This window comes from Canis lupus, chromosome 9 (genome assembly GCF_011100685.1).
Source record: "Canis lupus familiaris isolate Mischka breed German Shepherd chromosome 9, alternate assembly UU_Cfam_GSD_1.0, whole genome shotgun sequence".
In the NCBI taxonomy this organism is placed as follows: Eukaryota; Metazoa; Chordata; class Mammalia; order Carnivora; family Canidae; genus Canis; species Canis lupus.
In genome coordinates this window covers 16,832,836-16,858,265 of record NC_049230.1, presented here as the reverse complement: position 1 = coordinate 16,858,265, position 25,430 = coordinate 16,832,836, and the positions used below count along the sequence as shown (strand labels likewise).

The 25,430-nt window shown below is 36.8% G+C and overlaps 1 protein-coding gene across 1 annotated transcript in view; it reads left to right on the top strand.

Annotated features, from left to right (window-relative positions):
• The window catches only part of NSF (N-ethylmaleimide sensitive factor, vesicle fusing ATPase), a 145,571-nt gene that overhangs the window by 82,940 nt on the left and 37,201 nt on the right, over window positions 1-25,430 (top strand). The window contains exons 10-15 of the mRNA XM_038546995.1: window positions 2,092-2,257; window positions 3,051-3,125; window positions 3,491-3,678; window positions 13,042-13,137; window positions 15,645-15,801; window positions 17,771-17,904. Of these exons, the coding sequence (XP_038402923.1) occupies window positions 2,092-2,257; window positions 3,051-3,125; window positions 3,491-3,678; window positions 13,042-13,137; window positions 15,645-15,801; window positions 17,771-17,904 (816 nt within the window). The remainder of the gene's footprint in view (window positions 1-2,091; window positions 2,258-3,050; window positions 3,126-3,490; window positions 3,679-13,041; window positions 13,138-15,644; window positions 15,802-17,770; window positions 17,905-25,430) is intronic.

The window sequence follows — 25,430 nt, the reverse complement described above, 5'->3', positions numbered from 1 at the left end:
ACAAAAATGTTTATTATGGGATGCCTGGCTGACTTAGTCATTAGAGCATGCAACTCTGGATCTCAGAGTTGTGAGTTTGAGCCCTGTGTTGGCTATAGAGATTACTTAAAAATAAAATCTTAAAAAATAAATAAATAAAATAAAATCTTTTTAAAAATCTTAAAAAATGTTTATTATAGCAGCATATACTAAAAACTTAGAAATTATTAAAAATCTGATAAGGAATTTTTTTTAAGATTTTATTTATTCATTTATGAGAGACACAGAGAGAGAGAGAGAGGCAGAGACACAGGCAGAGGGAGAAGCAGGCTCCATGTAAGGAGCCCGATGGTGGAACTTAAACCCAGGAATCCAGGATCATGCCCTGAGCCAAAGGCAGACACTCAACCACTGAGCCACCCAGGCGTCCCTGATAAGAAGGAAGTAATGTGATGTTAGAGGAAGTTAGATGTAACCAGTCATACAATGAAATATTGTGGAGCCATTAAAAATTATATAGTCATATTTATAGCCATATGAAAGGGCTGAAGATAATATCTGAACTAAAAAAAGGGATACAAACTACCTACACAGCACCTAATTAATAATATGAATTATTTGTAGCTAGTTGAATTTTGGATGATTGTGATTTCTTTAGATTTTTTTAGTATTTTTCCACATTTTCTGTAATGATCATTTATTTTGCAAATAGAAGCAAAAATAACTATTTTAGTTTTCAAAGAATAGTTAATGTTCAAGAGAATACAAGATGCAAAGAGTTCCCAATTTTTTAATTAAAATAAATTTAAAATGTAGAAATAAATTAACAGCATGTTAATAGCATTTATCTTTAGGTATTATATATGTCATAGGTATGATATGACATAATTTATTTTTAACTTGTTTTACAACTTTTGCTCAGTTAACGTCTAATGCTTTTATAATGAATAAAGAAAAACCCAACTCTATTAAAAAAAAGATTCCTTACCAGCGGTTTAATGAATACCAACCATATCTAATCCTGAATCTCATTATGCCCATCATCTATATTATCCATATGTAAGTTATGTTCATTTTTACCTGTTTTGTTAATCCTGATACTTTTTTGTTTAAAAAAAAGAAAATTTATGGACTATGCTTCCTTTGGTTCCTAATAAGAGACTTAAGTACTTGAATATAAATTGTTAGGTCTGTGTTAACCTAATTAATTATTAGCATTTGAAAGTATTTGTGTCTATTAAAAGTTTCCCATATATAAACAATTTTCTTATAATGATGATTCTGTATTCAATAAATTCAAACAAATCACTGTGTGGAATAAACAACACCCCCTTGACTATTCTATAAACTATGTCTCTCACTTTCCTGTTAGGAAGAAGTACTTTGTTTTCATGTGATATAACCAAATATGAATCACGTTCACCTGTTTCCATCATCTGCCCATTCCTAGTCTACCTCTGGGTAGAGTTACTCCTTAACTATATAATATACAGACAAACTTTAAATCTGCAACTGAGACAGTCCTCTCACCAACATTCAAGGAAAATGGGAGTTGCCATTCATTGACTTAACACAGGCATCTGATAATTAGGAGTTCTTTCAAAAGTGAGATAAGAAATGTGTGTCAATGAACAGATTATTTGATGGACTCTTCACATTCATCAATACATAATGTGTATTGTTGTTTTATGGCTATTAAATATGACATTCTGGAATGCCTTATCAGTTTGCAGAATTCTGAGAATGCGTTTCCAATAGGAAGAGAGGCTAGCAGGGGCAGCCCTGGTGGCTCAGCGGTTTAGCGCCACCTTTAGTCTGGGGCCTGATCATGGAGACCCAGGATCGAGTCCCACGTCGGGCTCCCTGCATGGAGCCTGCTCCCTCTGCCTGTGTCTCTGTCTCTCTGTCTCTCTCTCTCTGTGTCCCTCTGAATGAATGAATGAATGAATGAATGAATGAATGAGGGGCTAGCAGTCATGATTATACCTGCTATATTTATTAGTCAAAGTAAAGCAAAATCCATCTGTGACAGCTTTGTTTTGCTTTTTTTGATTAGTTTGTTTAGTAATATATTCAAATTATGACCTTTACTATAATTTCTTCCCTCACTAGCTTGGTGCTAACAGTGGTTTGCACATAATCATCTTTGATGAAATTGATGCTATCTGCAAGCAGAGAGGGAGCATGGCTGGTAGCACAGGAGTTCATGACACTGTCGTCAACCAGTTGCTGTCCAAAATTGATGGGGTAGAGCAACTGAACAACATCTTAGTCATTGGTATGTTTGCTTTAAAAAACAAAAGTTCTATGATTTCAAAAACATTAGACACATAGATTCTGAAGTAAGATCTGTGTAGATTGTAGTTAATACTGTACTGCCCATGTTTCCAAATTAGAATCAAGTGATAGTGAAGAATCTTAAGTATGTATTTTAATGTCTAGCCTTAATAGGACAAATAAAAGATGAGTTTTAGTGACTCATGGGTATATGCTCATAGCTTAAAGATGAAAAAGGCAGCACAGTGTAATGCAGTGGTTTTCAAATTGCATCCTATAGGCCTCCAGGGGCCCTCAGAGGTGCCTCAGGGTCTGTGAGTGAGCTTCAGATCATGTATCCCAATTATAACTTCTTTTAACTGTTTCATATACTGAGGTTCTTCTGAAGATGACTTTAAAAACAAAACAAAACTTCTGATATTTATGATGTTTGAAAACCATTGGCCTACAAAAAAAGAGAGGGACTTTGGGGTTGGACAGATAATGTTCACATTACCTCTCTCACTTTGACTGGCTTCTTAGCCTCTCTGAACCTTACCCTCTCTTTTTAAATATTTGAAGTTTTCATTACATTTATCGTCCATTGGCTATATAATATAGTGAAATACCAAAGCAGAGTCTTCAGGTATTTCCATTAGAACAGATCAAGAACAAATGAGAATAAATAGTTTTCTATTTGACGTTTATAAAAAATGTCTTAGCTTGTTTGAGAAATTACTGTTCTTACATATATTAAAGGGAGATTTTATCTTATTTTTGAACTGTTGTTATTTTGTTTTGAAATATGTGCTCAGGAATGACCAATAGACCAGATCTGATAGATGAGGCTCTCCTTCGACCTGGAAGACTGGAAGTTAAAATGGAGATAGGTAAGCAGGTCTGTCACTGATTGGGGGGAGGTTGTGTGTTTAGAATTCATTAGTAAGGGGATCCCTGGGTGGCTCAGCGGTTTAGTGCCTGCCTTCAGCCCAGGGCGTGATCCTGGAGTCCCTGGATCGAGTCCCACGTTGGGCTCCCTGCATGGAGCCTGCTTCTCCCTCTGCCTGTGTCTCTGCCTCTCTCTGTGTGTCTCTCATGAATAAATAAATAAAATTAAAAAAAAAAAAAGAATTCAGGTCCATAACTTTATTTTGGTTAGAGAAGTTGTCTATCATGAAGAGCACATGCTTACCTGCTTAAATACCTAAGAAAAGTATTAGGATAATAATTTCTATTTTATTTTCAATTTTATCAGGCTTACCAGATGAGAAAGGTCGATTACAGATCCTTCATATCCACACAGCACGGATGAGAGGGCATCAGTTACTCTCTGCTGACGTAGACATTAAAGAACTGGCTGTAGAGACCAAGAATTTCAGTGGTGCTGAACTGGAAGGTCTGGTGCGGGCGGCACAGTCCACTGCTATGAACCGACACATTAAGGTCAGGAAAATCAACTAACACATTAGAAATCTGCAGCTCTCTAAATACTGTGTCAGTGTTCTTTCTCTTTCCTTTCAAACAAGCCAAGGGCTATAGTAATGCTGACTTTTGACAGAGAAGAGGCATGGTAAATGGAATTGTCAACTGCCAAAGCTTCAGAGTGGTAATGCTGGCATCTGCCCCACGGTGACCACTAGCACATCTGCCTTAGCTTGCCACCATCTTATACAGACATGTGAATATGAAGATGATGAAGAATTTAATTTTTAATCTTTGTACCGTATTGAATTGTAACATGTCATAGGAAGTTGGGTTTCTACAGTGGCTGCTGGAATTATGGAGGCTGCTTTGTTCAGCACATATGCTGTGAATACCTGCTGTTTTCTGACTATTAAGCTGGAGACACAAAGATGATAAAACACAGCCTCTCCCCTCAAGGAATTCAGAGTCAGGCGAATGGACATGTTTGCAAATTAGTACGATAACGTTATTGATACTGTGGTAGGAAGACATAACCAGGATACGTTTATGTTGATAAAATGCTTTTGAGTCTTTACTCTCTGTTCTCTTCAGGGATAGATGGATGACTCCCAGATTTACATCTCATCTTTTGAAAGCTTCTTTCTCCCAGTTTCAGATTTATATAAAATGCCTCTACCTGGATATTTTATCAGACCTCACATTTAATATTCCAAAACCAAATTCACGACCTTTTTTTTTTTTTAACTGCTTTTCTACCTGTTCCTATTTTCCTGTTTATCATAATCTCCCAGGAGTAAAACTTCAGGATTATCTTTAACTCTTGCCACTCTGGTGCACCCTACATCAAGTCATTTGCCAAATTTTGTCACTTCTGTATTGGCAGTGTCCTTAGTTTCTACTCACTTTATGTTTGATTAGTCTTCCTGTTTCATACTATTCTACCCTACAGAAACTTTCAGAACGAAGTAGACTTCTTAGCCTGATCTTTAAGGTCCTCTAGATCTGACCCTAAACTGACCTTTCCAAATGTGTTCCCAGTTATTCTCCATACTTTAGCCAAACTTAAATACTCATTGGTCATCAGGCATTAACTTATTTTTTCACTTCTCTGCTTTTGCAGAAGTCTTTACCCTCTATGTTTACTTGTCTTTTTAATACCTAGTTCATATGACACCACTTTCTTCAAATCTTTTCTGATTGTCTCCTTAAGAAGTATTTATTGTCTTCCTTTTTGAAATAGTAATGTGTCACTTATGGTACGTTTTTGACTGACTTTGGTTCACAGTAGATTCAGTCAGCACCTACTCTATGCCGGATCCTGTGCTTGGCGGTTAATGCTATACCTGAAAGAATTAAACCATCTACTGATAAGCAGCCCACAGTTTAATCTCCACATTCAGTAACAGAAAGTACAGGAGATGTAAGGAAGTGGAAAGTTGTCATATGTGGTCAACTTGTGGGGTGAGGGGATGCTTCACAGAGAAATTTCTGGGTGAATGCATCTCTTGGTAGGTAGAAAGAACAGAGACACAAAATAGCATGGTGCGTTAGGGTAATTCAGTATTGCTTCATCATAAAAGGTAGGGGAGGGGAGGTAGAGACATTGTGGTGAAGAAGTCAGGAGACTAAAGCAGGGAGTGGAACACAAAGAGCCTTTTATATTGTGCTAAGAAGTATGGACTTTTTTTCCTATGAGTGGTGCTAAGCCATTGAAGAGTTTTAAGAATAGCAGTGACATAGTGCTAAAACATAAGCTCACCCTGGCAGCTGAGTCGAGTGGAGTATTATGGAGAGTGGAGTTGGCAACATCCTATCACTGGTTCTAACCAGAAGATCAGCAAACTGTGGCTCATGGTCCATATCCAGTTCACCACCAGCTTTTATAAATAGTGTTTTTGGAGAACATGCCCATTTATTTATGTCTTGTCAGTGGCTGCTTTCAATGGTAGAGTTGAATATTTACAACAAGGACTGCATGGCCCACAAAGCCTAAAATAGTTACTATCTCATTCTTTACAGAAAAAGTTTGTCAATCTCTGTTTTAGACTTAAGTCCATATCTTATACGTGTCTGAATCTCCCAAGTGCCCCAAATAGATCTAAATACTGAGAACATAGTAGATGTTTGGTAAATATTTCTAAGATTACAAGCGTATGTCTCTGTTCTGAATCAGGCTCTACCCATAAGTCATAATTTCCCTACATAATAGAAGTGACTTTGTTCTAGCTTAAGAATGCCAAAAGTTGGTCAGCCTGGGTGGCTCAGCGGTTTAGTGCTGCCTTCGGTCCAGGGCCTGATCCTGGAGACCCAGGATCGAGTTCCGTGTCGGGCTCCCTGCATGGAGCTTGCTTCTCCCTCTGCCTGTGTCTCTGCCTTTCTCTCTCTCTCTCTGTCTCTCATGAATAAATAAATAAAATCTTTAAAAAAAAAAAAAAAAGAATGCCAAAAGTCAGGATAGTGTGGGAAATACAGTATTGGGTCCTTTATAGAATGGATCCATCCATCCATCCATTATTCATTCACCCATTCACCCTTTCTCCTTGCCATAAGAAATGTCTTAGAAGTGATGGGGACTTCAAGAAAAATTGTGTAAATGATGTGAGGATTGTTCCCCACCATACTGATCTTTCATCTCAGACCACATCAGTGCATCTTGGTATAATCCAAAGTGTCTGGTATATTATCAGAATTTTCATAGGCACAGGCCACCAGATTTTTCTTAGTCAATTGTCATTTTTACCACAATAGTCCTACCACAAAATGTCACTCTAAGCCATTCTTTCACTAAGGAGCATGTTTTCTTCAAGTACATATTGGGTTTATATAGACACAAAGCAAAAAGTGATGGTGGAAAGATCACAGATTTTGTAATCAGAAGGTATGGCTATGCATTATACTCCTTTCACTTTTTTATTTTTTATTTTTTTTAAGATTTAAAAAATTTATTTATTTGACAGAGAGAGGGAGAAAGAGGGAGAGAGAGCCCAAGCAGGGAGGAGAGGGAGAAGCAGGCTCCCCGCTGAGCAGGGAGCCCAATACAGGACTTAATTCCAGGACCCTGGGATCATGACCTGTGCCGAAGGAGGACATTTAACTGACAGAGCCACCCAGGTGCCTCTCCCTTTTTTATTTCTGTCAGGGGGAAATAACTACTTCATCAGGCTCCGGTGAAAATCAAGTCAATTACCATATATGGAAGTGCGTTACAAACTATATAAATGTTAATTATTTCCATTTTTGTTATTGGCCAATTTGAGAGCACACCAATATATATCGTTTCCAATGCCTGAGTTTTGGAATTTGTTGACTATTTACAGTTTTAATTTGTTCCATTGTAAATGTTAGTTACCGTTGTACAGAATGTGTTATCCTTCAGATTTTCAAGTAAGAAGTAGTGCAAATAGTTGATACTCTTGCTCTCACTTTTCCCATGTGGCTACTTTTAAACTTTAGGTAATGCATATTGACTTGTGATTAGTATCTTTTATACCAAAAGCTTTTAATTTTTTTCAGTATCTATGGAATATCTAATACAAGTGACTATTTAGGCACTTCAGGGAAGAGAAAGGTTTATAGGACACTAACCCTTAGCCTCCAAAAAGAAATAATGTGACCATTTATTTCCTTTTCTACGTCTTTAAAAAAATCTGTGTGATCAAAGGTCTTTAAACACTGTTTTCCCAACAAGACTCCTCAGCTGAACCAAAAGGCATAAAGTTGTAATATTTCCATTGCTGTAGATGTTCATAGCTTTACTAATAGTGATTGATTAGTAAGTATTTAATTTGAAATCTATGATCTGAAGTTGATATACAACTTTAAAACATCCACAGCATTCAACTGTTCTAATATCCTGTCTTTGTATTATTAAAAGCGATAATTGGTTTTATTTTGCGTCCTTTTCAAAAGATTTATTAGGTTTAAATAAAGTCAGGTGGATCAACAAAATGAGTCTTCCCTTTTGGACTTTTTTTCAAGTTTTCTGAAACGAGGAAAAAATCCAGTTGTAAACACCTGATACTCATGTCATTTGTACTTGAACCCATGTTTGTGGTCAACTGAAATTCATGTGACATTTGGTTATTTTTTCTTGAAAGGAATTTCTGCTTCAGGTAGAAAAGATTCATAACCCAAATTTCTTCTGCTCTAATTAGTTGTAAGGAAGTAAATTGAGGACATGCACACACACACACACACAACACACAAACACTCTACACCTGAATCAAAGCTCTGATTTATGTTTGCAGAATTTCAGTAAAATTATTTATTTTCTGTAGAATTTTGATTGATTAAGGTCATTCTACCCTTAATTTAAGAGGAATGATAAGAACTTTGAAAGGTCAGATTTAAAAGGTTATGAAATTTAAGGGTGACCACTTGATATTTGCTAGTGTTGAAATACAAGTTTATTAGTTTCTGCAGGTATAAGCTGAAAGATGTTGCCTCTTCTATATTGATTAGCTGTTATAAATAAAATGCAGGAAAAAATCACAGTAATTCAAACAAATGAAAAGAGATTTTCTGAATGAGTAAAAATTCAGAATTATAGAATATTTTAAAATTAGATTTTACTAATTTTGATAAAATAGTAAAAGTTAGCCAAGAGAAGTCCTTAGAAAACTTAATGAATAGGCAGGAATAATTTGTAATTAGAATATTGATTGTTTACAGTTAGGTAATTTATAAAATTCCTGGTATACCTGACAACTTGTTGTAAAATAACTCTCCCCTAACCATCTTTTTTTTTTTTTTTTTTTTTTAATTTTTATTTATTTATGATAGTCACAGAGAGAGAGAGAAAGGCAGAGACACAGGCAGAGGGAGAAGCAGGCTCCATGCACCGGGAGCCCGATGTGGGATTCGATCCTGGGTCTCCAGGATCGCGCCCTAGGCCAAAGGCAGGCGCCAAACTGCTGCGCCACCCAGGGATCCCTCCCCTAACCATCTTAATTCACTTTTAATTCATTGGGTGAGTCCTTTTTTAGTAGTAAAAAAAGATAAGTTTCACACAGCTTCAGTCCTGAAATCAATCATATTTTTTGCAAATGTCAAAAGTTAAGATTTTCACTTCATGTTGCCGTATGTTTCTATCATTTGAGTTCACTTTAACCAGCAGAGGAAATCAAAACACAAAACATCATAGTAGAAACTCAGGGCTATATAGAGAGGGGACATTTGGAATGAGGCTGGAGGCTGGGGGCTTCATTGGGTTTTAACATGATTCTGTCCGAGCTCCTTCTTCACATTCACTTGAGAGATTACACTTTGTAGAATTCTTTTTTTTTATTATTATTATTTTTTATTTATTTATTTTATTTTTTTTATTGGTGTTCAATTTACCAACATACAGAATAACCCCCAGTGCCCGTCACCCAATCACTCCCACCCCCTGCCCTCCTCCCCTTCTACCACCCCTAGTTCGTTTCCCAGAGTTAGCAGTCTTTACGTTATGTCTCCCTTTCTGATATTTCCCACACATTTCTTCTCCCTTCCCTTATATTCCCTTTCACTATTATTTATATTCTCCATATGAATGAGGACATATAATGTTTGTCCTTCTCCGACTGACTTACTTCACTCAGCATAATACCCTCCAGTTCCATCCACGTTGAAGCAAATGGTGGGTATTTGTCATTTCTAATAGCTGAGTAATATTCCATTGTATACATAAACCACATCTTCTTTATCCACTCATCTTTCTGTGGACACTGAGGCTCCTTCCACAGTTTGGCTATTGTGGCCATTGCTGCTATAAACATCGGGGTGCAGGTGTCCCGGTGTTTCATTGCATCTGTATCTTTGGGGTAAATCCCCAACAGTACAATTGCTGGGTCGTAGGGCAGGTCTATTTTTAACTCTCTGAGGAACCTCCACACAGTTTTCCAGAGTGGCTGCACCAGGAAGACATAGACATGGCCAACATGCATATGAGAAAATGCTCTGCATCACTTGCCATCAGGGAAATACAAATCAAAACTTTGTAGAACTCCTTAAGACGTGTCAAAAGTTGGGCAGCCCGGGTGGCTCAGCGGTTTAGCGCCACCTTCAGTCCAGGGCGTGGTCGTGGAGACTCAGGATCAAGTCCCACGTCAGGCTCCCTGCATGGAGCCTGCTTCTCCCTCTGCCTGTCTCTGCCTCTCTCTCTGTGTGGCTCTCATGAATAAATAAATAAAATCTTTTAAAAAAATTATCCTACCCTTAATTTTTTTTAAAGATTTTATTTATTCATGACAGAGAGGCAGAGACACAGGCAGAGGGAGAGGGAGAGAAGCAGCTCCACACAGGGAGCCTGACATGGGACTCGATCCCGGGTCTCCAGGATCACACCCTGGGCCGAAGGTGGCGCCAAACTGCTGGGCCACTGGGGCTGCCCCTACCCTTAATTTAAGAAAACTCCCAGGCTTATATAAGGATAAAAGCAAAAATGGGTATGATGAAATGAAATAATGTATATGAACATACTTTATAAAGCACAGGGCACCTGGGCGGGTCAGTTGGTTAAGTGTCTCCTTTTGGCTCAGGTCATGATCCCAAGGTCCTGGGATTGACCTGTGTCTGGCTACCTGCTGAACAGGGAGCCTGCTTCTTCCTCTCCCTCTGTCCCCCCACCCCCTCTCATGCTCACGCTCTCTCTTGCTCTCAAATAAAATCTTTAAAAATAAATAAATAAATAATAATAAAATAAACTATAGAACACTATAGAGATTTATATATTATGAACTGGGCACTATAATTTTTTCATAGAGGTTCTTGTTTCTTGTAACACCATTTCCTTTCTTTAACTTAGAAATGTCAAATAAGAGACACCTGGGTGGCTCAGCTGTTTAGCGCCTGCCTTTGGCCCAGGGTGTGATCCTGGAGTCCTGGGATCGAGTCCCGGGATCAAGTCCTACATCAGGCTCCCTGCATGGAGCCTGCTTCTCTCTCTGCCTATGTCTCTGTCTCTCTCTTCTCTCTCTTTCTCTCTGTGTCTCTCATGAATAAATAAATAAATAAATAAATAATAAACAAACAAAAGAAATGTCAAATAAATGTGGTTAATTTTGTTTGTTTGAGAACATGAATAGGAGGAGGAGCAGAGGGAGAGGGAGCAGGAGAAAGAATCTCTCAGGCAGACTCCATATCAAGCATGAAGCTTGATGTGGGGCTCGATCGCATGATCCTGAGATTATGACCTGAGTTAAACCAATCATTGGACTCAACCAACTGAGCCACTCGGGTACCCTGAATGTGGTTAATATTTATTAAATGCCTAATATGTGCCAATGAAAACCCTATTAATAATTTAAATGGTAATTGTTCTCTGTATTTAAGTAGAATCTATTGTATCTACTTAAATGTTATTTGTTACTTTCTTTTTAAAAATATAGAAGTCACGTATGAGTACATTCTCTTTGTAGAAGACTCAAGGATGCCAAGTGATAAAGGGAAAAGTGAAAAAGGCTATCTGAAATACCCCTTCCCTTTCCCTCTCCAGAAATAGCCAGTGTTTGGGTTATATCTTTATAGTCTGTTTTCCTTACATTTACATTCATGTGTGTGTGCGCGCTTTTTTTTTTTGTATGTGCGCTTTTTAAAGAAAAAATCAGTGGAATTATACTACAGTTTATATTTTTCACTTGACAGTGTATCTTAGATAGCTTTCCATGTCCGTATTTATAAGTCTTCATTATTTTGGACAAATGTTCAGTATTCTAGAATATTATAGCATAATTTAAAATGTAAGATCCATGAGGGCAGGAATCCTGTCAGTTTTATATTCTGATATGTCTCTAGTACCTAGAACAGTACATAATACTATTGTGAAAGTGCTTGCCTGTACCTCCCTAAGTGCATGTGAGGATTATTTTCTGGTGGAGATAGCTGGGTATATTTTTGAAGACCACATTGTCATCTAGTTTCTAGTATTACTGGTGAGAGATGCCAGTTTTATTCTGGTTTCTTTGCAGCTAACTTGAATCTCTCTCCCCAAAAGGTTCAAGGACTTCCTCTTCACCTTTGGTGTTGTGATAGTTTACAACAGTGTGTCTCGACAGGTGTGGGATTTTTTTTTTTTTTACTCATCCCTCCAGCACTCATTGAATCTTTTAAACTGCAAAGATACTCCTTTTATTCAGCTGTGGAAAACATTTTTTCTTCTGTCTTCTGTTGTTTTTTCTCTGTCATCCTTTCTCTTCTTCCTTCTGAGACTCCTCTTCAGTCAGTGTTAAATTTCTGGATGTATCTTCCATGATTTTTAACCTTTCTCTTTAACTTTGTCATTTCATGGGATTTGGGTCAGGAGAGAGATAAATGTGTTCTGTTTGCCATCTTGATCCAGTTTCAGACATAGTTCCTTTTATCCCATAAGGCTGACTTTTTACAAAATGTCTGTCATTTCATTTGTCTCAACAATCTGTTCTAAAAGAATATGAATCATATTTTATAATAATCGATGGAAGGTTGATATTGCTTAACCTACTTTTGTTTTACAGTCATATTTTTTTGAAAGATACCTTTTTAAAAAAACGTAATGCCATTTAAAAATTTGACTCACTTGCCTTGTGCTATTGGGAGTGAGCCCAGTCACATTTAAAAATGTGTTGGTATCTCAATCACTCATCAGGTCCAGGCAGCTCCAAGTGCTGATAAAGGCCTTGATGCTTCTCCAGATGTCTATTCTAAGTGTTAGCTCCAGGTGCAGTAAGCAGAATATTGGAGCTGGCACATAGGTTCTCAACCACAAAGTATGACTACAAATCAAAGTTGTAGGTCCATAGTCTTCTAGAATAATGGCACGCAAACCTAGTTGAGCATCAGAATCCCCTGTGGCACTTTATAAAAATATAAATGTATGGACCCTCTGTTGGACCTGTGAAATCAAAATCCTGAGGGAAGTGGGGCTGGGCTTCTGTATATCTTTAAAGGCTCTAGAGGTTATGCTGGTATGCAGCCAAGGATGAGAACCACTGTTCTGAGAGACCCCCTGAATGTATTTTCTCCTCTTCGTGCCTTATTTTGAAATAAAAAAAAAAATATATATATATATATATATATATATATATATATTTTAAAAAGCTATTCAATGTTCTTTGTTACAAATGTGTCATAATTTCCCGAACTGATATCCTCTAGACATTCTAATTTGCTTCTAATCTTCTGCTATTATAAATTATTCTAATGGATATCCTGATATAGGTAACTTTGCATACATTTGTGGATATATTCAGAGATAAATTCCTAGAAGTGGAATTGTTCAGGCAAAGGTTATGTATATGAATTTGAGAGATGTTTTTTGTCTGTGAAAATAACGCTTTTTTAAGTCCTCGGGTATTATGTTCTTAGACTGAAAATATTCTTAAATCTTGGAAGTCCTTACATTTCGTTTTTATTTCTAATTAGGCCAGTACTAAGGTGGAAGTGGACATGGAGAAAGCAGAGAGCCTGCAGGTGACAAGAGGAGACTTCCTTGCTTCTTTGGAGAATGATATCAAACCAGTGAGTATGAATACTGAATGATGGATAAGCCAAAAAATTACCATAATTCAAGAGAAAAGTAAATGCTGTTTTACCCAATATTCTGGATGGTTATACCATACATACTTTTAAAAATCAGAAAATCTCAGTATTGGAAGTGACCAGGATGAGAAACATTTGCACATTAATGCTGGTGGCTGGGTAATTAATCAGTACTTAATTTAAATTACTTCTCATGATAGGGAGATCACCATATCATAACACGTGGTATTGTCAGACTTAATTTTTGCAATTCAGTTGGATGTAAAATGAAGTTTCAGTTTAGTCTTGATTTGCATACTGATTACTTATGAAGTTAAGCATTTCTCTGTAAGTTTATTGGTCAGATGAATGTCTTCTGTGAAATGCTATTCATGTCTTTTGCCTATATTTCTGTTGTATTGTTTATTGTTTATTCTTTATTTTTATTTGGTCTGTATAAGTTCATTCTATATTCTTGACAGTAATTATTTGTTATAACTATCTCCTTAAAAGACAAAAATCAATTTGGTTTAGCCCTGTCTACTTTTTTTATGATTATTGTGACTTTTAAATATAAACTAATTACTTTCAGAAGTTATTGAGCAATGGAAATGATTTAATTTTTTGCTCTTGTCCTTTTTAATAGTTACTGAAAATATTAGAGCACAGCCTGATTTATTCCAAGATTTTTTATAAATTTATTTTTTATTTGTGTTCAATTTGCCAACATATAGAATAACACCCAGTGCTCATCCCGTCAGTGCCCACCTCAGTGCCTGTCACCCAGTCACCCCCACCCCCCGCCCACCTCCCCTTCTACCACCCCAAGATTTTTTTTAATGACAAATAATTTGGCTACCAGGAAGGGGAAACTAAGATAACTTACTTAGTCTAGTAATTAACAACTTTTATTTATTACATGGGTCTAGGGGATAAGGCAGGAAATAAAATGACAGAATAAGTAAGGAAGACTCCTACGTATGTTTAGCCTGGGAGGGTCACTGTTTCCTGGTTCAGGTATCTTCCTGCTGTTTCTATGAGACTTGGAGGGTGTACTTGGAATCATTAAAGACAAAAGCCAGACAGTCTACATGTTTCCTTACAGTAGCCATTCAACCATTGCTTCCTAGGCTCCTCTTTTATAACTTTTTATAGGGCCATCTAGTGTCCTGTATCCAGACCAGGGAATTATAACTTTCTTCTTTATTTAGGAATCAAAGGACTAGTGTGTGCAATGATGAGAAGGTGGTCTGCAAAATGATTTGGTGGTAAAATAACAGAGTAATGAGACCACTGTATATTAAGAGACAGTATTAGAATGATTTCTATGAGCAACAGGTTCTTTTAAAAAAATTATGTATTTATTCATGAGAGAGTCGGAGAGAGGGGCAGAAACATAAGCAGAGAGAGAAGCAGGTTCCCTTTGAGGAGCCTGATGCAGGACTTAATCCCAGGACCGCAGATCACAATCTGAACCAAAGGCAGACGCTCAACCACTGAGCCATCCAGGCGTCCCTGGGCCACAAGTTCTAATGTTAAAATCATTCCATAAGTTGGGAGATGAAAAATTGACTTTTTGAGGGATGTGATAGTTTTTTAAAATTTGAAATTCTCAAGATATGTGATCCCTAGATTATGAAATGAGTAGGGTTATGTGTTCCTACTCATTTCTTCACTTGTCAACCTTAAGAAAACACAATTCACTTAAGTCACTAAATACTAATGTTACTGACTCCTATTGGCAACTGGCTTGATGGGAGTTACAATGTGAAAGTAGAAGTTGAAAATGAAGAGGGATGTGATTTAAGCTCTAATATGTAGCGAGCACACATAAGATTATTATATATAGTATTGCTTTTATTTCCTTTTTCTCATACTTTAGTCTTTTACTATAGCTACTCCTTTCTACCTCATTCTAACTCTTATATTTACACAACTAGGCTTACCTTGGTGCCATTTAGCATATGTCCCCCACCACCAAGCTGATATGGACAAGATCCTCTCATTACCACTTCATTTCCCATTTTAATCTGAGACACCTACAGTCATTGTGAAGATAGTATTTCTGTCTGCTGAGCTAACTGATTCTAATTTCTAAGTCTATAACCTCTTTTTCTCTTTGTTCTTAATAGAAGGCCACAACTAGTGTACTCCTTACAGAAACAAGCGCATTGGAACTACCCTTTCTCAGGGATTACAAGGGTTTAGGCTCTTGTAGAATCTGACCCAAGAATCTGTTTTATTCTCCTAAATCATGCAAAGTCACCCTAAGTCACCACTCCCCACACCCCATACCCCACTCACTACTGGGTAAAGGTTAAATAAGAATTATAAAGTAATGGGTATTTTGTTTTTGCTTTTATTTGCTTTTCAAACTTTTTACATTAATAAGGATATTGCTCAACACTTTTAGTGTGTAGGAATTATTACTCATCTTTTATACTTTTAAGTGTTTTAGTTTTTATACTAACAACCAAAATGGTTTAAATTATCCTTTTCCTCCATAGGCATTTGGCACAAACCAAGAGGATTATGCAAGTTACATTATGAATGGTATTATCAAATGGGGTGATCCAGTTACTCGAGTTCTGGAAGATGGGGAGCTGCTGGTTCAACAGACTAAAAATAGTGACCGTACACCACTGGTTAGCGTCCTTTTGGAAGGTGAGAAAAAAATGAAGAGATGGCAGTAAGAGAAAAAAAAAAAAAAAAAGCACTTTTACAAAGTTTTTTATTTAGCATATTCCAGAAAAATGGATTATTTTCCATTCTAAATCTCTTCATTATCTAAAAATAGTAATCCAGACTATGTACTTGTATTGTGCATAAATTAAAGTTTTCTTGGAGTAGAATGTTGTTGATAAATGATAGCACTAGTTTTCTTGTGGGAGAGTATCTAAATTTCTGTTACTTCTGCTACCACAGAGTACCTGAGTCAATTACATATTCACCGAGTACTATCTTATGTAATAGACTATATGATACCTCATAGTACTCGATTCAATTAAATAAGTATTCATTGAGTAATTTTAGGCATTGAACCAGTTGCTAAGGATATAAAGACATTCACAGAGTTCAGTCTGGTCATGAAAACAAAGGCATGTAAACAAATTCTTAAGTACAGTATTTATGTGTAAAGATGTGTGAGAATGCAAGTTATTTTGCCTAGGGATGATCAAAGAAAGCTAAAGGTGGTGTTTAATTTAGATTTTGAAGGATTAGTTAGGATTTTACCAAGTAGACAAAAAGGCCAATGACATTCTATTCACTAGTTACTTGTTTACAATTATAATTAGTACAACAGAAACGTTTGTTAAGTCCACATGACAGCAGAATCTCATTCCTTCCAAAGTCTGGGAGTGAGGGCTCCCTGAAACACATTAAGCCAAGACCTGAAGGATGAGGAGAAGCTGGCCCAGCAAAGTAATTGGGGAAGATGTTTGAGGTGGAGGGACCAGTGTGTGAAAAAGGCCTGGGTGGGAAGGGGATTGAAACAGAAAGGGACATTGGCTAGACAAATGCCAATATTTAAGAACCAAGTAGAGCAGGAAGAGTTGACAAAGGACACTAAGCAAGAGTAACCAGAGAGGTAAGAGGGGGAGAAAGAGAAGACGCTATCACAGAAGTCAAGAAAAGTATGTTGCTTTTTTTAAAGGAGTTGTTCATTGTATCAAATATTTCTGAGAAGCCAACAGATAAAGTATCTGTTGGATTTGGTGACATGGAGGTCATTGATGACCCAGATGAAAGCCTGTTCCATGTAATGGCAGTGGAAGCCATAGGGTTTGTTTGAGGATGGAGGGAAAATGAAAACTGAAGGTGGCCAGCGTAGATAATTATTTAGAGAAGTTCCATTTTAAAGGTAAAAGAAGGAGTGGTGTTGAGAAGTGTGAGTCCAGAGTTTTTTGCTCTGTTTATTAAATTGTTAGGTAGGCTAAAGCATGCTGATATGCTGTTGGAAGGGTGATAGGGAAGAGGAAGAGATGGAACATATGGGGAAGAAGATACAGTCAGTGTCAGGTTCCTGAGAAGATGGGAAGGAAAAATTGGTTGGTTTATGGTTGGAAGAGGGACACATCTTCCAGTTCACAGAAGGGAAGAGGAGGAGATGTTTAAATACAGTTGATTTTACAGATTCAATTGCCTTTATGAGAAGGCCTAAATCTTTAAAATTTTAGCTTTGTAGGACACATTTGCTTCTATTAGACAGTTTTTTCCCTGCTCCCAATGTCATCTTCTAAGAAGATCATATTTTTTGTTAGACATATGATTTGATGGAACTAATAACATGAGTTACAGATATGCATTTGTATGCATTCTTTCCTTTTTTTTTTTTTTAGGGAAAAAAAACAACAACCTTGCATTTTATATATTTAGCCAGAAGTTTGAAAGATTAAGACTGTGAGAAAGAAAGAAGGAATGTATTTCATCATACCTTTGAGAAATGCTAATCAGTTCATTAAGTTTAGTTGCTAATAAATAAGAGAAAACATGTCTGCTATGAAATTGTGTCAGGAAATGTTAATGAGCAACTAGTTGAGACCTCAGTACATTGTGGATAAAGGTTTAAACTTGTTTTATTCCCCTTTGCTTAGGTTGGCTTTTTTTCCCTGACTTGCGTATCTTTACACAGGCCCTCCTCATAGTGGGAAGACTGCTTTAGCAGCAAAGATTGCAGAGGAATCCAACTTCCCCTTCATCAAGATCTGTTCTCCTGATAAGATGATTGGCTTTTCTGAGACAGCCAAGTGTCAGGCCATGAAGAAGGTATCAAGATTTTTACTTTCATTTTAATCTCCTATCTCTTAGATACGTGTACACGTACACATGTATGTGTATATCTATCTTTGTACGTGTATATATGTAAAAGCAACAGCAACTATATTCTCAAGTGGAACTAAATTATCAGTAGAATTTGAGTAAAACAATAACTATTTTAGGTAGATTTTGTAATGCATTTTTATTAGCATTGCTTAATCTTCCAAATTATGGGGTTCCTAAAAGATTTTATTTATTTGTGCATGAGAGCACAAGTGGGGTGGGGAGCAGAGGGAGAGGGAGAAGCAGACTTCTGCTGAGCAGGGAAACCAACACAAGGCTTGATCCCAGGACCCCGAGATCATGACCTGAGCCAAAGGCAGATGCTTAACTGAGCCACCCAGATGCCCCCAAATTATGTTTTGTTTAATACATATTACAGTTAATTTTCATTTCTTAAGTTTGTATTAACTTGATTGAAAAAATTCAAAGTAAAAATATTTGAGTAGAGGGGTGCCCGATGGCTGTCATTTCAGAGTCTCATTCTTAATTTATGCTTAGGTCATGATCTCAGAGTCGTGAGATTAAGCCCCATGTCAGACTCTGTGCTCAGCGCAGTCTGCTTGTCCCTCTCCCTCTGCTCCTCCTCTCTCTTTCTTTCTCTCTGTCTCTCTCACAAAGAAATAAGATCTTAAAAAAGTATTTGAATAGAGTGGAGCAAATTCATTTCAGATTTTTTTATCAGTGTACAGAATCGCACTGTTTGAGTCAATTAGATTGACTATGTAGTTTGGGAAAGAACAGAGGTATATCATTGGAAAGATATGCTCAAAACCCCAACAAAGGGATGGTGGTCTATTAGGTAACAATCAGAGTCTGCTTGGCAACTTAACATAGTCCTCATCCTTCTTCCTTTCTCTAAGTGCCATTTGTCACCTTCTTAATGCAGCTACTTTGAACTGTCAGTGAAAGTTAGAGCAACATAGAATAGAATCCTAGAGCTGAGGACTCTAAGACCGTCTGGTCCATCTCTCTTACATTCAAGCAAATGCCATATAAGGCTTCTAGGATAGTAAGTGGCTACTCTAAAAAGAAAAGTCAATGATGAAGATGTAATGACTGTTTCACGTCACTTGGTAGCCTGTGTTCCTACTGATAATTCTCCTGATTTGGTATACTCACAGGCAATGAAGAAGTTATTTTTTATATCTAGTTGAAGTATTTCTTTTACTTAAATCCAATATTTCATGCTTGATCTTTCATAGATATGAACTGTTAGGGAAAATCAGGATCTGAGAAAAGAGCTTTGAGAATTGGGGTGCTGCCTAATAAAAACAGCTCCAAAATTCTTTAACCTTGCTCCTAGGCCCCCACTTTATAAAGATAGAGGATACAATTGCTTTAGGTTTTCTTAAGGGAAGAGACTAAAGAGGAAATTAATGTTTTAAAAGAAGCAGACTCAAAAAAAAAAAAAAAAAAAAAAAAAAAAAAAAGAAGCAGACTCAAAAAAAAAAAAAAGAGAAAGTTTGAGAAGTTAGCTTCTTGTTTGTGCAGGTGGCAGAACATTGTTCGAATAGCGTGCTTCAAATGGATGGAGTGGGCAGAGCTTGAACCAGGATTCCTGTCCTGTACACTGCAGCATCAAGATAAATATTGTATGGGGCACCTGGGTGGCTCAGTCGGTCAAGCGTCTGCCTTCAGCTCAGGTCACGATCTCAGCGTCCTGGGATCGAGTCTGCATCATGAGCCCTGCATCTTGCTGGGCTCCCTGCTCAGTGGGGAGTCTGCTTCTCCCTCTCTGTCTCCCTCTGCCCCTACCCCACTTGTGTGCTCTCTCTCTCTCTCTCTCACACTCGCTTTCTCAAAGTAAAATAAATAAAATCTTAAAAAAAAAATTCTATATAAAGGTCTTTGAGTGTGAAAGAGAGAGAAATGTTGCCAGACACAAAAAGAACTTAAAAATCATAGTCTGTTTATTCAGTGTCTGAAGTGAAACCAGTAGTATCTGTCCTTCTGGGGAAAATCTAGACAGAATCACTAGAACCAGTAACTTGCCTAATGTTGGTTGGGTGGCTTTTCTTTGTTTTTTACTTTTTTCCCCTCTAAAGGGAACCTAAACAACTTCCTCTAGTGAAACTTTAAATAATAGCCATTGGAATCTGTGGCCATCGAATGTAGTATTTAATTGAACAGCTAATTCTGTTTGCATTTCCCTAACTCCATCTATTCCTTATACTTGTTCAAAAGTAGTAGTCTCCTGTGTAGATGGTAAATTACTCCATTGCTTTTCACCAGCTGCCAGCTTCTACCTCAGATGTACTCTGAGATGTGGGTGGAATGGTCCTAGTTTTTCTATAAAGTTTTAAAAAAGCACTTTAGGCTCCTACAGATCAAAGCTGCTTTGTAAGTGTGAGATATTATCATTTTTATTATTTTAATCTCTTGCAAATTGACTTGAGGGGGGAAGGTAATATGTGCTGGGTTTAGAGGCTTAAATGGTTAAATTAATGGCTTAATAACTTACGATTTAATCTTTAAATTGTTAAAGCCTTTCAAGGTAGAGTTTTAGATGAGTGGAAGGCTAAGGAATAGAAAAGTAAGTGTCTATACAAGCTTATTCAAAATTGTTTCAATTCATGATTCACTGTCTGGATCATCCATGCACCCTTAAAGTTACAAAAATTATTTTCATGTCATCAGTATAATAAATTCATATGAGACTTTGGTTTTCCTTTGCAAAAAAATGTCATTCCCTATAACTAAAGTACAGGAACAGAGAAAAGAATGAAGCATAGGAGTCTTAGAAATATATTAGAAATATTGCAAAATCTTTCCCTGCAAATAGTTTTCACATTGTTGCCTAATGATAGGTTGACAAAAGCCTGCGGGCTCAAACCAGTCTAAGGGTGCTAAGACTTCCAGGCTGCTTTTGAAAATGAAATATAAATGCCATTCCTCAGTATTTCTAGTCTACCTCCCACTGCTGTTCTCCTCTCTTCATTTTTAGTGTTAGGATAGGAAGATAATTTCTTTCTTTCTTTCTTTCTTTCTTTCTTTCTTTCTTTCTTTCTTTCTTTCTTTCTTCCTTTCTTCCTTTCTTCCTTTCTTCCTTTCTTCCTTTCTTCCTTTCTTCCTTTCTTCCTTTCTTTCCTTTCTTTCCTTTCTTTCCTTTCTTTCCTTTCTTTCTTCAGAGAACAAATAATCTGTAATTTTTCATCAGTTCTGGAGAGGGCCTTTCTTTTTAGGTGCTGCTCCTCCCCAAAGGTGCAGCTTTTTAAATCACAAAAATAATTTAGAAAATAGAGAAAAGAGCACAGAAGAAAATAAAAAGAGAGTCTGTATCTGTCCTTCAGTTTTCTTCTATACTCAGACACACACTCTGTGTATTGGAGATCATATGGACATACTGCTTTAAACCTGCTTTCACTTAATGTATTGCCTTTTTTTCAAATGTATCTCAGCATTACGTTAATAGCTGTGTAATATTCGTTTAAACAGTCCTCTTTTGCTGAACATTTAGTTTATTTTGAGGTTTTTTCACAATTAAAAATAATATTTTGTAGAACTACCGAACTAGGGAAATCACTACTCCCCATTTTCCTACTAGATTTTTCTTAGAATAGCATCACATTTTATTGGCTAAGAACGTAGGCTTAGGTTTCAAATAGATCTGCATTTGAATCCCAGCTCCAACACACTTAACAGGTCTTATAGTCACTTAACCTATAAGCCTCTGTTTTGTCACCTATGAAATGAAGATAATATTCAGAATTAAGAGAGATGATAATCTATGTAAAGTATCATGCAGCGCCTTGGGATATCATATGTGCTCAATAGAGTGTAGTAGTTATTTTTATATATCATTATTACTGTATATACATTTCCAGTTGTTTCCTTAGGATAAATTCTCAGAATTGGGATTGCTAAAGTCAAACATTAATATTTTGAAGATTTTTGATAAATATTGATATAAGAACTCTTATGTAAAGTTACTGCTAGTTTATAAAGTCCACCTCTTCAATAAGTTGTACCAGTTTACATTCGCAGCCCCATCATGTGAGCGTCCGTTTCCTTGGACTCTCACCCACACTTGATGTTATTAAAATATTTTTTTCCAAAAAAAAATATATATATTTTTTTTTCCAGGGCGCCTGCTGGCTCAGTCAATGGAGTGTGTGACTCTTGATCTCAGGGTTGTGGGTTCAACCCCATGTTGGGTATAGAGATTACTTAAAAATAAATTTTTAAAAAATTAATTAATTAAAATATTTTTTGCCAATTTGAGAGGTAAAAGATTGGCATTTAAAATTATTTCCTCAGCTATACTTTAATGACCAAGTGCTCAATTTGAAAGATTTTTAAAAATGTTTTGTAATGGCAATAGTTAGTGAAATTCAAATATTACAATTTAATATAATTTAACACATTAATTTTTGTTAAAGAGAGATGCTCTAACTTGATTCATAGAATATCTTTACATACCATTTTATTACTTAAACCAAGAGGTTAAGAGTTTTTGTTAGTAGAGAGGGCCATTTGGCTTGCTTTAATGAGTATCTTAGATTTAATTATAATTAAGCGATTGCTTCTTGTTCACATGTGGATGGTGCTAAAATATAGGAAAGTAGTTTATTTTCAATTAATTTAAAATTTACCTTATACTTCTCTTAATTTGCTTAATAAATCCTTTCTCCATAGATAAACTCAACACTGCCATTATCCTCACATTTGGGGGTGGGGTGGGTGGAGATACCATATGTTTCATTAAGATATTTGAAGTGCTTATAGATCTTCTCTCCCCTCCCATTTTATATTTGTTTCACAATTCCATTCTATTTTTAAATTTTAGTTCTTTTATCCATATTTGCATCTATATATTTTAAAACTGTTTTACTAGTTCTGTTAGTGCCATTAAATGAACAAAAGAACACAACAGTAGAGTTTGATTTTAATTAATTACCTAATCTTGATGGTTTCTGAGTACAAAATCAGTATAGAGATGAAATAGAACAATCTGATGTGACTGAATTGTTTGAAGAAAATTAAGTAGGAATATCAGTGATTTATAAAACTATACCCATTATTAACATAATATAGTCTTGTTCTTAAAGGACTGAAAATTAATGGAAGAAATTTTCCTTTCCACTAGCTTTGCAAGAAGGAAATAATCTTCTTTGAATATGCTCCTGTAAATCCCACTGCAAATTGTAGTCTGTACAGAACAGAATCATGGTGCCTAATCCTCCTCTTTTCATGGTTTAGTCCATACAAAGAGCAGAGCTGGAAATTGGATCTTTTGACAGCAGTTACTAAGCAACAGAATTTGGATGTTTTTGGTTAACATCCTAATATATCATGTAGCTGATTTGTCGAAGTTTGTGCATGTATTAACTGAGAGAAGTGGACACTCCGGAAGTAACTACTGGTCCCTGTACGGCTAGGGGATGGGTGCATGTTGTTTTGTTTAATACACTTTGTCTTTTGGCATTTGTACCTCTGGCACACAAAGGAGGATGGTGCAATCTTTAGTAGAACTTCTGAAACCCTGTGACTTTTTATATTATTAAGAATACCCCACTCTGGGGTTTGTGTTATGTAAAAAAATGTAAGAATTTTTCCTGAAAAGCAGGGAGAACAAATGAGGGATTTTAAGGTCATTCCAGGAAGCTTTAGTGCATTGCCAAAAGTTTAGGTCCACTTCCTGAGGCAGTTTCATTAGAAGACAGCTAATGTTTGCTTGATCTACTCCCAAGTTATTTTTAGAAACTAGAGATTATTACTGATAGCACCGATTTGAATTTGCTCATTTACGTTTTTATATGCTACCAAATATGATTAGGGTATGCTTTCAATTAATTGCTGACAGATTTACTACATTAGGGATTTTCTAAGTCATCAGATTCCTACTGTCATCAGATTCCTACTAACTAGGTACTTCACGCCAACCACTTCAGAATTGAGATGAACTCTTTCAGCCCCAGAAGAACCAGAGAATTTGGCTTTACTTACCTCAGAGCACTAATGAGGTTATAGAAAATGGAGGACTGAATCCACTTAGAACATGCTTTGCTGTGGTTTATGATTCTGAAAGGCTGGGATTAACATGGAGCTAATGCTGGCGTGTTCCCATTTGTATTCATGTAGACTCCAGAATCTGCAGCTGCTGCCCCTCCCCTACACACAGGTGGCTCCCAGCCTGTCTGTAGATTCCAGGAGTGGGCTGTGTGCCTAGAAGAGCTCACAGTGTCTTTGAGGACCATATTCAGACCTGTCCCAACCTCTGTGTGGCAGAAGCACCACGCCTCCCTTTCCTCTGGTTGCATAGTGCATCCAGCATGTTCTTGCCTTCAGCCCAGGTTCCTCATATTTTATTTTGTCTCTTATGAGACACTACCTACCTTTGCACACAAGAGAGGCGGTACCAGAGAGCAGAAATAGACTGTGGGATTCTGTGTTTTCTAGAGATACTATTCATCTTCTAGAAAAGACCTCTCATTATGTCCGTGTTGACTGATGCCACTCTTTCACACACTTTTTCTTTCTTCAGTTCTTCAGATTCTTTTTCTTTAGCCTTCTCTTTCAGACTTCTCACCAGATGCTAAGACTATATATACTGATAATTTTGCCTGCTCTACAGGAAATGTCCTGATAAAACTAGGATGACCAGACATTCCAATTTGCTTTGAGCAATCCTGTTTTTACCTGTTATTCCAGCATGATTATTAACAATGCCCCCTTTTCAGGTGTCCTGGTTTGCATGATAGCTATTTACTCATCCCAAACTGATAACCTTTCCAACAAGAAAAGGCTTGAGCATCATACATACTTTTTTTATCTTACTAAATGAGAGGATCTGAATTTAAAGTAATTTTTAAAGAGTCTTTGAGATACAGCCGCTAGTGCTGGCTTCAGCCCATCTGCCTAACTGTTGTTTGACACCATTTGATCTGGAGCAGGCACTGTGTATCTGCCATGTGCCGTGTGTTAGTAGGGGCAAGTTTGACACTTGATTTGTACTGCTCTAGCTGGAGCAGTTTGTACAATTTTATTTTTTCTGCATCTTTCTTCTGGTACCTCTTCTCTTTCCTGGATTTATCTACCTAAAGTTGTGGTAGAACTTCCAAGCTCACTATGTAAATATCTCACTTAGATTTTCACCTGACAGCTAAGCGCATGTACTTGCCAGTCAGGTCTGTCCTCTTACTGAAGATTATCCTGGGGCCTGGGCCAGGGGGCCAAGAATGGAAGGGGTTGAGGACACCAGGCTGAAAATGAGGATCTAGAGGAAGAGTGGTGACCTTATATTACACTAGTGAATAGCTAAGGTAAAGAATTATGTATGTAAGAAGTGAAAGGGGTGTGTATATTTAAATGAGAGCAGAGTTGCTACCCAAGGAGTTTCAGTTGACCTGTCAACTGAAACTGGTCAAGTTACAACTGGAATTGCACAGCCTTTGTCATGGTTAGTAGGTTGTTAAGAGAACTGTGAGTGCTCTTCTCCTCATGATAGTAATTAGTACATTAAAAGCTGTCTG